The sequence below is a fragment of the Carcharhinus amblyrhynchos genome, chromosome 23 (assembly GCF_965287045.1).
Source record: "Carcharhinus amblyrhynchos chromosome 23, sCarAmb.v2.hapA, whole genome shotgun sequence".
Classification (NCBI taxonomy): domain Eukaryota; kingdom Metazoa; phylum Chordata; class Chondrichthyes; order Carcharhiniformes; family Carcharhinidae; genus Carcharhinus; species Carcharhinus amblyrhynchos.
Window position 1 is genome coordinate 23,619,094 of NC_137346.1, and position 15,077 is coordinate 23,634,170.

Sequence of the window (15,077 nt, forward strand, 5' to 3'; positions counted from 1 at the left end):
CTTGGCAGCTGAAGGCAAAGCTGGCAAAAGGGGAATGATTAAAATTGGAGATGCCCAAGAGGCCATAGAGATCTCAAAGCCTTGTAGGTCTTGAGAAGGTTTCAGACATAGCAAGGGGGCAAGGCCGTCAGGGGATTTGAGCGCAGTGCTGTAATTGAGCATTGTCAGACCAAGAACCAGTGTAGGTCAGCAAGAGCAAGGTGAATGAGACTTGGTGCATGTTAGGATATGGGCAGCAGAATTTTGGGTGAGTTGAAGGTTATGTAGGGTCGAAGATAAGGAGTGGCCAGAGGAACTTTAAAATTGGTCAATTTAAAGATCATAAAAACATGCAGCTTTTTTTGTATCTTAGCATTAACAATACTCTGTCTTCTGATCGGGACCTCCATTTTCTCTTCTTAAAGCAGGTATGAAAGTAGAATCCGAAGGTCAGTTCCAATATTAACTTCAGAAACTCTCCAATCCAAAGCATAGAAGTCTGCTTTCTCTAGAACACCCTTTCTGGCAATAGTATCTGGTTTGATAGCGTCATTTCTGCAGGCAAAAGACATCAAATTGAACAACAATTAACATCCAACAAGTCAGCCCTGCACTTTCATAGAAAACCTATAATGCAGATCGAGGCCATTCATCCCATTGAATCTGCACTAACTCTCCAATAAAGCATCCCACCCAGGCCCTATCCCCATAAACCCACACATTTACCCCACTAATCCCCCTATCATAGAATCTTTGGAATCTAATGGCCTATCCACTTAATCTGCACAGCTTTGGACTGTGGGAGGAAACCGGAGCACCCAGAGGAAAACCTCGCAGATGCGGGGAGAACATACAAACTCCGTACGGTCAGTGACCCAAGCCAGGAATGGGTTCCTGGTTCTGTGAGGCAGCAGTGCTAACTGCTGTGCCACCATTCCACCCAATCTATCATTTTCCTGCTATGATGCTGAAAATCCATGGCCTTTCTGTCACGGTCCAACTAAAACTTCAGCAGGAACCCCTCAGATGAAGCATATATGTAGCTGATACTAGGGGTTGAACTTTAAACGTATTTTGGGTGCAAGCCCCCAAATGTGGCATTGGCTGGGAAACCCAATATCAGCCTGCCTGCATCCTGTTTTTACCACGGAGCGTTTGCAGGTGAATGGGAAATTCCCATGGCACTGTCAGCTGAATAATTTCCGTATGGAAATTGGAAAGTAATTGGGAATTTAACCTGGCACTCTGAACTTAAAAGCCTGCGCCTGGGTTTCCTGAGCTATGTGGAACTGACCAGAGTGAATAGGCAACAGCACAGGGGAGAGTCATTGAACAATAAAACTGACGGGTTAGAAATGCTTCGAGCAGTGAAGCTGTAACACTGCTGTCCTGCCTTTGTGAAAGAATTGCTCTCACACTATGCAGTCGCCAACTGCAAGGTGTGTTGATCAGAGGAGTGCTGTGCAGGAGAATGCTGGGAGGTCAGTGATGGTTAGTAGCTGAGAATGGAATACCATTCACTTTTTCTGACCTAATGGGATCATTAGACCTTCTTTGACGCTGAATCAAGGTGCTTGGCACCACTCTCCTGCTGTCCACAGCCTCCTATACCACCAGCCAAACCTCTTTCATTGTTGGTGGCATGGCGGCACAGTGGTTAGCACTGCTGTCTCGCAGCACCAGGGACACGGGTTCAATTCCAGCCTCGGATCACTGTCTGTGTTGATTTTACACCTTCTTCCAGTGTTTGCATGGGTTTCCTCCCACAGTCCAAAAATGCGCAGGTTAGGTTGATAGGCCGTGCTAAATTGATGCTGTGTCAGTGGGATTAGCAGAGTAAATATGTGGGGTTATGGGAATGGGGCCTGGGTAGGATTGTAGTTGGTGCAGAGTTCATGGGCTGAATGGCCTCCTTCTGCACTGTAGGGATTCCATATATATGATAACAAGGCATCAGTTACCAGGAGACTACTGGTGAACAGCAGATCCTGCAGTTGCCACCCAAAGATCCCTGGGAGCAGCAGAGGCAAAGGAACTCAGGGCTCTGGTGATGTTGACAGCTGATGGCTATGCATTGCCCATCTAATCCACCTGGAAGGAGATCTTGTTCTCTTTAATTTGAAAGGCTGGCCTCTCCCTCCCATCCTGAGGAAACAGAACTCTCACTGTCTCCAACGCAATCCTCTGGGAAGAATTGGAGAACAAAAGGGGGGCAGCCATCCCAATATTGCTTCCCTTTCTTCAATTGCACAAGCCTTCACAGGAAAGTTTTTCTGCAGCTTCTCCGTCCACTGCCAGAGTTCCTTTAAAGAGAATTGGGGCCATCATCATGCCTGCATTCTTTTACCACACTCAGTTCCAGGTTAGGGAGTTGAGTTGTAGAACTGCTGTGAAGTCCACAGATAAAACAATTTGCTGCTGGCACCATAAGATCCCAGCCCCAGTCACCAGTGCACCAACTGCCACCCACCGACTGGTATACCAGATCCAGCTCTGTGCTACAGTTCTCAGATGGTCTTTTGAGGAAAGGAAAGCCATCAAAGATGGAGGGCACCTTAGATCTTCTGATCTGATTTGATTTATTACTGTTACATGTATTGGTATACAGTGAAAAGTATCGTTTCTTGTGTGCTATACTGACAAAACATTCAGTTAATAGGGAAGGAAAGGAGAGGGTGCAGAATGTAGTGTTACAGTCATAGCTAGAGTGTAGAGAAAGATCAACTTAATGCGAGGTAGGTCCATTCAAAAGTCTGGTGACAGCAGGGAAGAAGCTGTTCTTGGGTCAGTTGGTATGTAACCTCAGATTGTGTATCTTTTTCCCAATGGAAGAAGGTGGAAGAGAGAATGTCCAGGGTGCGTGGGGGTCCTTGATTATGCTTTTTAGCAGCGCTGGCATCTACCTTTTCCATGATAAACAGATGACGCCCCACCCCACCACCCCCAGTGCTAGAAAGTTCAATTGGAATCAGAAACAGAGACAATCACACATTGAAAACTAAACACCAGAAGGCAACCACCCCAGCTCTAGCTTTTTAAATACATGATCATTTGAAAGATGGCTGATTTAAACAGAACTTCTTTCCAACAATCACAAACTGAACGTAATATTTCCTATGCACTGTCACTGAGAAGGGTGGCCTTCAATCATTGCCACCAATTCCCCTCCAAGTCATGCACCAACCTAACTTGGCCACTGCTCATCGCTGGATCAAAATCTTGGAATTTCCAACCGAAAAGGAACTTAAAAGCACCAATGGAATGCAGACCATAGCTGGCAAAAAACAATGGGTCATTGCCACTTTCTCAGAGTAACTAGAATTGGGCAAGAAATGGCTCATCATTGCCCACTGCCCAAAAACAAACAAAAAATAAATTTATTCCAAAGCTGTTACATATGTTCCACGTTAAAGTTATATCAACAATCTATGATGCGTAAAAAAATTAATTAAGGAGTCCTAATGCAATAAATTCAAATCAAAAAAGAACTTTTTGACCCAAAGCTTTCCATTTTATGGAACATATACTTCAGATTCCTTAGCTTCCTTTGTGTTAATTACATTATGGCTGGAATTTTCCAACGTCACTGGGACTCTACAGTCCTGTGTCAATGAATACTTGAGTATCAAAATTCTCCATTCTCACTGGCAGCAGTGGTGGGACGAACAACATTGGAGAATTCGGGTCAGTATTGCAGTGATACCATCTGAGTTGGATATCAGCAAGGGAACTGTTTGTACAGTTACACCATATATCCAAACCTGTGCAAACAAAGGTCATGGAGATTATGATCTCTCCAACAAAGGGTTGTAAAGTTTCCAGTTGCACTTGGTTGGGTTTTCGGCTGTGAGTAGGGTACTGGAAATGCTTTGTTTGAACAGCTGAGCTAAGCATTTGTGGCAAACATACCATTCCCAGACACATTAGGTGGAATATAGACACTGTCCCATCTTCTCACTGAAGACAACTAATTATTGGACACCCAGAGTATTTCAAAGTGTGGCAGCTTCATGGGAGAAGAGTGGTGAGATGAAGAGCAATGTTAATAAGACACAGTACTCACATGGGCTCTTTATATAAGATTCTGGACATCAAGCAAGCTAGAGCTATGAATAATTTCAGGTCCATTTTGAAATCTTCATTGATGTTTGTCAAACTGTACAGTTTCTGAATGTGGCTTTCATGGAGTTTGTAGACAAACAGCAGTGCACTTTCCATTTCCTGAAAAGTAAGTCCAAGTAAGACCAAGACTTCAACATGGCACAGACAGTCAGCAGTTAAACAAGTAGTCATGTTTCGAGTACTGAGCGTGGCCTGAATAACTGAGTTAGAAGTGCTTAACATCTCAAAATACAGATAGCAACACTGACTTTAAATCAGGCACCCAAACTTTCAAACAGGCTTCCAAAGCTAAATGTTCAAAACTTTTGATAGTGGGTCAGATTTTCTTTTGATGTCACACACCAAGATCCATGTCTGTATCAGCTCCAATCTGCATGACGCATTAACACACTGAACCATTGGGCAAACCATATTCCAATGCTTAATTATTTTAAAGGGTATTGTTATGTCACTGTGGAGTTTTTATTTGCCTAATTATTAGTCCACGATGTAACAAATTCCTCCAAAAGCTTAATCTCTCATGTTAGTCATCGGCAAACAGTTGTGCTGCAATGTTAAAAGTACTAAGATGTGTTTCTCCTGCGCTAGCTTCAGCTGCATTTGATATAAATGGCAGCGAATCTTTACTTATCCACAGGCCAATTCACTGTCCAATCAGTGCCAGCAGAATATGATGTAACTCCAAACCACAGCACGAACATGGACAATATTTCAAACTGGTGCCGAGTCCACACTCAGCCTGGTGAAAGAGTTATTAGCTTGTAACATGACTGACATTAGCAAGAGTGTATATGGAAGGCTGATCTGGGCAATTTCCACATGCGTTGCTGGCCTGCTTACTATTTTACAATTAGCCCATTAGCAGTGGTGAATAGAACATAGAACACTACAGCACAAACAGGCCCTTCGGCCCACGAGTTGCGCCGATCACATCAACACCTATCTATAACCCCCAATCCCATAAAACCCCATATACTCATCCAGAAGTCTTTTAAAAGACCCCAGCGAGTTCGCCTCCACCACCACTGACGGCAGCCGATTCCATTCACTCACCACCCTCTGAGTGAAAAACTTACCCCCAACATCACTTCTGTACTTTCCTCCCCGCACCTTAAACCTGTGTCCTCTCGTAGCGACCATTTCAACCTGGGGAAATAGCCTCTGAGAATCCACCCTATCTATTCCTCTCAACATTTTATAAACCTCTATCAGGTCGCCTCTCAACCTACGTCTCTCCAGGGAAAAGAGACCCAGTTCCCTCAACCTAACTTCATAAGGCATGCCTCCCAGTCCAGGCAACATCCTTGTAAATCTCCTCTGTATCCTTTCAATAGCTTCTACGTCTTTCCTATAGTGAGGCGACCAGAACTGCGCACAGTACTCCAAATGAGGCCTGACAAGGGTCTTATAAAGTTGCAACAAGGGTCTTATAAAGTTGAATAGAATAGAATAGAATCCCAGCAGTAGGCCATATGGCCTATCGAGCCTGCACCAACAATTCTACCCATGCCCTATCCCCATAATACCACGTAATTACCTGCTAATGCCTCTGGTACTAAGGGTCAGCTTAGTATGGCCAACCCAACTAACCTACACAACTTTGGACTGTGGGAGGAAACCAGAGGACCCGGAGGAAACCCACACAGACACGGGAAGAATGTGCAAACTCCACTCAGACAGTCATCCAAGGCTGGAATTGGACCTGGCTCCTTGGCACTGTGAGGCAGCAGTGCTAAGCACTGTGCTGCCCATTGTTTTACTGTTCCACACTATTTTGGGTTGCCACAGAATAAACCATTCGCCATCGGCCAAGACTACACAACACGTATCGAGCTCAATCTTGAGGTTATTCATCATTTTTCATTATCCAGCCTCATTATTATTACAGATCATAGAATCATACAGTGCATACGAGGCCCTATGGCATTCGAATCTTTGCTGGCCCACGAGAAATATCTGAGGTCCCATCTAATCCCATTTACCAGCACTTGGCCCATAGCCTTGAATGTTATGACATGCCAAATATTCATCCAGGTATTTTTTAAAGGATGTGAGGCAGCCCACCTCTACCACCCTCCCAGGCAGTGCATTCCAGACCATTACCACCCTCTGGGTAAAAAGGTTTTTCCTCAGATCCCCCCTAAACCTCCTGCCCCACGCCTTAAACCTATGTCCCCTGCAACAATGGGGAACAGCTGCTGCTCATCTACTCTGTCCATGTTCCTCATAATCTTGTACACTTCGATCAGGTCACCCCTCAGCCTTCTCCACTCCAACGAAAACAACTCAAGCCTATCCAACCTCTCTTCATAACTTAAATGTTCAATCCCAGGCAGCATCCTAGTGAATCTCCTCTATACCCACCCCGGTGCAATTGCACCCTTGGCGGGAGTCTTGCTGCAAAGAAAGGAAAACCGCAACACAAAGAAATTATATCATGAGTAGAAAGTTATGACTGCTCGCAGTAATTTATACCATGTTTGCTGTCCTAATTTCACCCAGTTGTAAAACAGATAGGAAGCGAGGTTATGATGTCACCAAGTAGCTTCATCCAGTCTGTGACTATTGGAGGGATCTGGGCAGCACTGAAGCATCAACAGGTTAATGCTTTAATTGGCTGTCTTCTGCGTGTAAATTTTCCTTCATGTGCAACTCAACCTTTGTATGCAATTAGCTCAAATAATTAACATTGATGCTGGGGAAATGGTGTGTCCATTTGTCCTTATTACATGCCTGGTGAAGGAGCAGCAGTCCGAAAGCTTGTGATTCTAAATAAACCTGTTGGACTTTAACCTGGTGTAATGAGACTTCTTATTGTGCCCAACCCGGCCCATTGCTGGCATCTCCACCTCAATACCTGCTGAACACTCTCACAATCATTATATTGTTTTGCTTACAGAGTATATAAAGGGAGGAATGCAAAGCCATCATTTACAGATTCTTTGGCAGATCTTGACTGAGTTTATCAGCTGGATATCAGCCATGGAATAGCCATGTAAAACATATTCTGAAGATTCATATTTTCTGTACAAACAATGAACTGGACTCCCCATATAAAACAATTCAAAGTTTCCCTTGCCTGATATTTGCTTTTTGTGTGCTAGGAGTGTACATATGCCTCTGATGTGCTGTGTTGTTTGCAGACCTCTTTCTCAATGTAACAAATGGAAAAATCAGAGCTCTGGTTTTACATTTTAGATGTGGCTGGAGTTAATTCTAAATCCTTTGATGATTGCTTTCTTAGAGATCATAAGGAGTATTTAGGCTATTCCAAACTGATAGTAAATCTGTACTGCTTTTGCTAACATGAATTAAGTGAATCTTTACATGTTTGAGTTCACCTAATTGAGTTAAGTCCACAAATTTGTGCCAAAAGTAATTTGAAAGCTGCAGTGGTCTTTTAGTGTTTTAAATAGCAACAGATTCCTGACAATCATTCCAATGGTATAAGTGTGTCAGAGAACTCTCAGCTTCTATAAATAAAAACAAAGGGTCTTTAACAAGTCAGGCAGGACCTGGATGTGGAAGTCCCATCCCCAATTCCAACACACCTAATTTTTGCCAATAGGTTAAGGAAGGGGGGCATGATTGACAATGGGGAAAATCCAAATCAGCGGGATTACTTGATCTCAATACTGAGAGTAAACAGCCCCCATTTTCACTGTTACAAAGGCTTTAACCCATTGTGTGAAATTCCTGGACTAGGTGTAAATGATCTTGAAAGGCAGATAAGATAAATTTAACTGTCACGGCTTGACTGTCTGAAATTTTAATGTTCCCAGTACTTTAATCATGTAAAATTGGGTTTAGATGGCAATGATTGTAGAGGAAAATAACCTCTGCTAAATTACTTTAATTGACAGGCCAACTGATGTAGCATCTGTTCGAGTTGTTTTGTTGAGATTTCCCTAAGACTATTATTAAATCATTATACAACATTGCCTGAGTTTCAAAGGCTACACTTATCTAAACAGGGGATCTGAGTTCATAATTTGATGGATAGCTTAAACTTTCTATTGAAAAATCAGCCATAATAGATATCAGGTATGAATAGACTTTTTTTAAAGAAATTAACTTCTAACATTTTAAAAACTTTCAATGCATCTCACAAATGGGAGTTTTCTACAATCAAAGTGTAGATGTTTAAAAGTTCAAATTATTTAATTTCCATTTGGTTTGTGAGGTCTGCCCACAGTGGATACTGGGTGAGTTGATAAAGGGTATGGAGCCTATGCGAGTCTGTGGGGGGCATGAGTTGGCATTGAATTGCAATGGGAGCTATGGATGTTCTACTGGAAGCAGGTGAAGGGGGAAAGGTTTTAGGGGTGTGTGCGAGAGGACATTAATGTTTATATCACAAGTGGGACAAAATTCCAGAGAACAATGCTGGACCTTCTAACCAGGTTGCCTCCACACTCACCTACCCTGGTGGCCATCTAGGATCTGCTTATGGGGTCGATTGTTGGACTCAGCTCTATCTTGCACCCACCTCTCTGGAAGAAAAGGTGTGTGTGATGGTGCCACTTTAAACAAAGTTGGGCATGCCAGGCAATCTTAGCCAGCTTTCTCTTCATTACTGGCTTAGTCTAAATTTAAGATCTTGATCTGCCATTTGAGCATGTCACTTTCAAACTTAACATTGAATTCAATTGTATTATGATCAGTAGTTCCCAGCAGATTTTTTACAATGTGATTTATGAATTAACCCTCCCTTATTGTACCTTACCAGATCTAAAATAGTTTTAACCCCAACTGTCTTCATGAAAATATTCTACAAAATCATCTTTGTCAATTTGATTTGCCCAGTCTACCTGAAGATTAAAGTTCTCATAATTACTACATTGCCTGTGGTACTTATTCCAATAATTTCATGTTTAATGTTCTATCCAGTGGTATAACGACTGTTAGGGAGCCTATAGATTATTCCTACCAGTGTTTTATGACTCTTGCTATTTCTAATTCCATCCATTTCTACCACATTTTACTTAACTTTTCCAAAATATAAAATCTTTCTTTTTTTATACTGCCTTCTCTTTTGAGTTGAATAAAAATTAATAATATTCTCTTGTTTACTTATTATACCTTTTTGGGTGTAAATGCCTTATTCCCCTTTGAAATTTAACAGCTGAAAAGAAATCAAGTCACTTTCTACCTCCTAATGCAAATTTCTAAATTTTATTGATTTACTTTTAAATCCACTAACCATAGCTTCATTAGAAATGCATGCATATAGAACTTCTACTCCTTTTCATCTCCCAATTCTCCCAGTGAAGTTGTCTACAGCTTCAAAACAGTGTTTACACACACACACAAATACATGTCCTTCTTCACAGAATAACACAATATTCCTCAAAAATATTTTTAAAAAATCTATCCTCATACAATGGATCGCAAACTAATACAAGTCCCAAGCATCTGGGGCAAGAGTGTGTTGGGAACCATAGGAAGGGGTAAGGGGGGGATGGATTTTGAACGGCATGTGAGAAAGTATCATCTTTGGGAGTACATCCAATGAGCACAGGACATTCCCTGACACCCTTTCTGCCTTTTAAACAGTTGAGTTATAAAAACAGCCAGCCCACTCTTCTCCACCTGCCCACTCCAACCATATTATAGTGTGAGCAATTTGGGTCAATTGGCTTGTTATAAAGCTCAATTGCTTGTCTTAAGAAATGGTGGGTCAATGACTTCGGCACTTGCTCGCCTACAGTTTTATGGGAACTACATTGTGGGTGCGCAGGAAGATGGTGAGCTAGCCACCTAAAACATTTAATGTCCCCCCCTACCCCCGATAAAACAGCACCCCAATGCCTAGTGGGGAATCGCTAAAATCAAGCCCCATAATTTTCTGAGCCAAAATCCTTTCTCACTCATATACCTATGTCATCCTTTACCATTACCCCTCCTCCTCCACCATTCTATCTGTCCTTTTGAAATATTGTGCACCTTGGAAGATTAATTTGGTCACCAGGTAACCATATCTCTATAATGGCAATTAAATCCAAACAACTTATTTCCATTTGTGCTGTTACTTCATCCATTTCAGCTTGGGTGTTTTATGCATTCAGATAAAGAGCCTTTAATTTCATTCTTTTGCTACCAGTTCCTGAAGAGACCTTACTCACTAATGCAATATTACTATTAAACTCTTTGTCCCTGCCTGTTCTACTCTACTTGTCTTTATCCCCATTGCTACAATGTCTTGTTGCCTGAAATTTTCTGAACTTTTATCTTCAGATTTTTTAATTCCTTCCCCCTCCCTGCCAACCGCAGTTAATTTAAAGTTCTGTTTTCAGTCCTAGTTATATGAGTGGCCAGGATAATGGTCCCAGCCTGTTTGAAGTTGAACATGGAACAGCCCATTTTTTCTGGGATATTGGTGTCTGTGCCTCATGAATGGAAACCCCTTCTGCCCACATCACTCTTTGAACTGCATGTTTAATTCTCTAATCTGTTTGACACTTTGGACAGGGGCTTGGATAGAAATCAGGCAGCAGTCCAGAGCTGATTATCTTCAATGTTCCATGTTCTAGTTTTTTAAGAAATTGTTACAAGATCTTGTGATATTTGCTTCATTCATAATAATATGGAGATAAATTTCACTTAGCAAAGAACAAAGCTCCTACCGTCATGTTAATTTGACCATCCTTATCCTTATCTTGCTTAATAAAAGCTGTTTTGTACAACAAAGTTAAATCTTCATCACATCGGCAGTGGGCACGTAAATACTGAGTTGGTGACATGCCTGCAATAAGAACAAAGAACAAAGAAAATTTCAGCACAGGAACAGGCCCTTTGGCCCTCCAAGCCTGCACCGACCATGCTGCCTGACTTAATTAAAACCCCCTATGTTTCCGGAGACCACATCCCTCAATTCTCATCTCATTCATGTACTTGTCAAGACGCCCTTAAAAGTCACTACCATATCCGCTTCCACTATCTCCCCCGGCAACAAGTTCCAGGCACCCACCACTCTCTATGTAAAAAATCTGCCTCGTACATCTCTTTTAAAACTTGCCCCTTGCACCTTAAACCCCTGCTGCCCCTAGTAATTGACTCTTCCACCCTGGAAAAAAACTTCTGACTATCCACTCTGTCCATGCCTCTCATAATCTTGTAGACTTCTATCTGGTCTCCCCTCAACCCCCGTCACTCCAGTGAGAACAAAATACAAATTAGAAAATGGCAGATCCTCCAGTTTTACTGAACCTGTATTGTGATGCAGGTGATATAAACATAATTTTGTAACATTGGTGATCAATTTTATTTGATCTTACATTACACTTCAGTTAAATTATCAACATTTGTCATCTCTGTCCTGTGCTAACCTCCATTAATGGGAAAGAGAGGAAAGTTCTTTGTATTTTAATTTATTACCTGCATTCCAAACAGACAAAAACTATTTTAGTTTTGCTTTGTGTCCTAACTGCATCTAACAGAGGAAAAATGGATGCCTGCGGACCCATTCTGCCAAGCTTTCTTTCTGGTTGTATCACAGCTTTGTATGGCTCCTGCTCTGCCCAAGACTGCAAGAAACTACAAAGGGTTGTGAACAAAGCCCAGTCCATCATGCAAACCAGCCTCCCATCCATTGACTCTGTCTACACTTCCCGCTGTCTTGGAAAGGCAGCCAGTATAATTAAGGACCCCACACACCCTGGACATATTCTCTTCCACTTTTTTCCATCGGGAAAAAGATACAAAAGTCTGAGGGCACGTACCAACCCACTCAAGATCAGTTCTTTCCTTGCTGCCATCAGACTTTTGAATGGACCTACCTCACATTTAGTTGATCTTTCTCTATACCCTAGCTATGACTGTAACACTACATTCTGCACTCTTTCCTTTTCTTTTCTATGTAAGGTGTGCTTTGTCTGTCTACTGTGCAAGAAACAATTTTTTTTTACTGTGTACTAATACATGTGATAATAATAAATCAAATCAAAAAAATGTCTCCATGCTGACTTCCTCTGTAGATTTCAAAGGGCTGTATTTCTTCACCTTGGAAACCAGTGTTCCGAGTCCTTTTAAAATGAATGCCAAACATCATCAGTCAATTGGATTTTTGCTGGTTGCCACTCAGGCTGGCACTGAGGAGAATTTGAGAGGGACTGAGGACTTACCTGCACTGAGGAGAATTTGAGAGGGGCTTAAGTTTATAACAAGAGAAACTGAAGTGCCTGTTTAACATTGAGTTATTGCCTATGGGTTTCCCTCCTTGCTGCAATCAATATTTCCAAGAATGTTACATTCTTCTAACTATTGTTGCTTCCTTTCATTCCCTACACTTTCACCCTCATTATTGTAGATTTTGTCAAAATCAGCTGTCCCAACCACCATTTCACCTAAACACCCACCCTTACCCTGCCCCAAAGATCTGTGAGCTGCCTAAGGCTCGCATATTTCATGCAGATTCTTCATTACAGAATCCCTACAGAAGGAGGCCATTTTGCCCATCAAGCTGCACTGACAATAATCCCGTACATGTCCTTCCCTGTAACCCCATGTATTTACCCTGCTAACCCTCTGACACTGAGAGGTAATTTAGCATGGCCAATTCATCTAATCTGCACATCTTTGGACTGTGAGAATGTTGTGGGCTTTGATGTCAGCCATTTAATTGAACACAACTTTACCCTTCAAGTAATCAGACCAAGTTACGGAGTTCTCTTAAACAGCTGTTTTAATAAACCCACGCAGCTCAGACCCTGGAAAGTCACAACTAGCCGGAGTGCAGAATTCAGGTATACATAAACAATTAGAGTTTCAAATTTTATTACAACTAATTAGCACAAATCAATCACATTTTCAGAGTTATCTCTATCCACTCAGAATTATTGATTCAGGTTACATCATGCATACATAAGGATATAGTGTCCAATTAAAATTTGTGCATGTTATATCATTAAGAAATGATAGCTATATCTTTGACCAATGATATATCAATCTCCCTTCCCATTGTTCCTTATTCTGATGGGCAGACATGAGATGCAGCTGCTATCATTCAATTAAATGGTCCTTAACTCTTATCTGGGTCTGTTTTAATCAAAATATAGATTCCCTGTGTGACAGAGATTCAGCTTGCAGCTTATGTGACTTTTCAATTTTTTGTGATTTTTAACCTTATCAAGGAGGAAACCCACACAGACATGGGGAGAAAGTGCAAACTCCACACATACAGTCACCTAAAGCCAGAATCGAACGTCAAGTCCCTTGCGCTGTGAGGCAGCAGTGCTAATCAGTGTGCCACTGTGCCCACCCCCCCAACAACAGCATTGATTTCACAGTCGTTCCTCAGACAAGCATTACTCAGTTCCTGCCTGATTTACAATGCAAACTCTCCCCCACTATCTTGATTTCAGATAGAAAGGCTGTATACATTGTGTAATGTTGGTGTATGTTAAATCATTTACTAGTACTATTTCCCTATATAACAGCTTGTCAGATTTGCTGTGCATTAAATGATGTATGTGTTTTACAATTTAAGTTTATTTATTATTAGTGCCACAAGCAGGGTTACATTAACTGCAATAAAATTACTGTGAAAACCTAATCAGCAAGTCTTTTGAACTGTGGGAGGAAACTGGGGCACCCAGAGCAAACATACACAGACACAGGGAGAACATGCAGACTCTGCACAGACAGCAACCGAAGCCAGGAATTGAGCCCAAGTCCCTAGCACTGTGAGGCAGCAATGCTAACTACTGTGCCTACATGCTGCCCCAACAAAACTGAAATTTGGAATAATACTTTTGCTTATGTCCTAACTAAACAAAAGAAAAATCCCTCAAATGTGCTTCAAGTAGTGCAAGGTCAAACTTACCAAGTAGTTTATTATTCACCTGTTATACTCTGCCTGAAATTCAGTTCCATTAACTTCCATAGTACTGAACATTGGATGTGAGATATAACTGGTGGTAATTGCAATGTTTCTCACTTTGTGTTCTCTCCCGAGTGTAATTTCACCTCCCAGTGTTTTTTGGTGAATCCTCTCTTTTCAATGGAATAGTTATTTGGTATTCACCGCTATATCAGATAATGAATGTAAGGAACAAACATCACATCGCCTACCTTCAAGTAACCGAATGTCAATGGGCAGGTCAAACCGTATTGTACGTTTAGAAAAACCTGCACCTGAAGAATTCTCAAAGCCTTCCCGCTGATTGGTCTGGAAAGAAAGAAGTTAAATATATCTGGTTGAAAAATATAAATGTTTTCATGCAAAGTTTACAAACTATTTTTACCTGTTTTGGCATTGGAAGTGAAATGCAGCTCTTGCAACAAAGCTCATTTGAGATTTCAATCTAATGTGTCAACTTGGACGCAAGTCAAAGGTTGTGAACAATGGTTTAAGAATTTATTCCACCTGCTTGTTACTACTTGTTTAAATGATGTTGAGGCCACACCTTCAATGTAGTCTGAGAACAGAAATTACATGGGTGTTTTAAAATAACTAATTACACTTCCTTTATAATGTCACCAGTTCAAGTTAAAACCAATTGCAATTATCCTGTGATGAGGTGAAACTAAAATAGTGGAACTAATGGAAGTTGAAAAGAAAATTATTAATCATTTGCGCTTTTGATTAGGGATGGCATGGCTTTGTGGTAAATTGGGTTCCTGGCTGGGATTCTCTGATGTCGAATACCCCATCACTGCTGCCAGAATGTGGCACTCAAATTGGTCAACACATTTAGTCCATTCAGTGCATCGGGACCAGAAAATCCCAACTGCAATCGAGGTCAGAGAATTGTGGTCCCTATGTCAATACATTTAAAGAGGAGTAACATGCATTAAAAAGTGTAAAGCAAGTTTGTATTTTTATTGCATCTTCTCATATCTCTTTCAAATGACTTGTTCAGTGTACATTTGTCGGAATTGCTTTGAAATACAATCTGGGGTTTTTGCAGGGAAATGTGTTGACCAATTTGAGCAGAGCAAAGTTTGACAGAAGCCGTGGAAGTGAATGATGAGTT

The 15,077-nt window shown here is 41.4% G+C and overlaps 1 protein-coding gene across 1 annotated transcript; it reads right to left on the reverse strand.

Moving 5' to 3' along the window:
* Positions 1–398: 398 nt before the first annotated feature.
* On the reverse strand, positions 399–14,424 carry LOC145357580 (uncharacterized). Its single transcript, XM_080211056.1, has 5 exons — positions 14,346–14,424; positions 14,173–14,269; positions 10,728–10,846; positions 4,043–4,200; positions 399–534 (listed from the first exon to the last, which is right to left on the reverse strand). The coding sequence occupies exons 1-5, from the start codon at positions 14,355–14,357 to the stop codon at positions 399–401; spliced, it is 522 nt and encodes a 173-aa protein (XP_080067182.1). The 5' UTR covers positions 14,358–14,424.
* Positions 14,425–15,077: the final 653 nt, after the last annotated feature.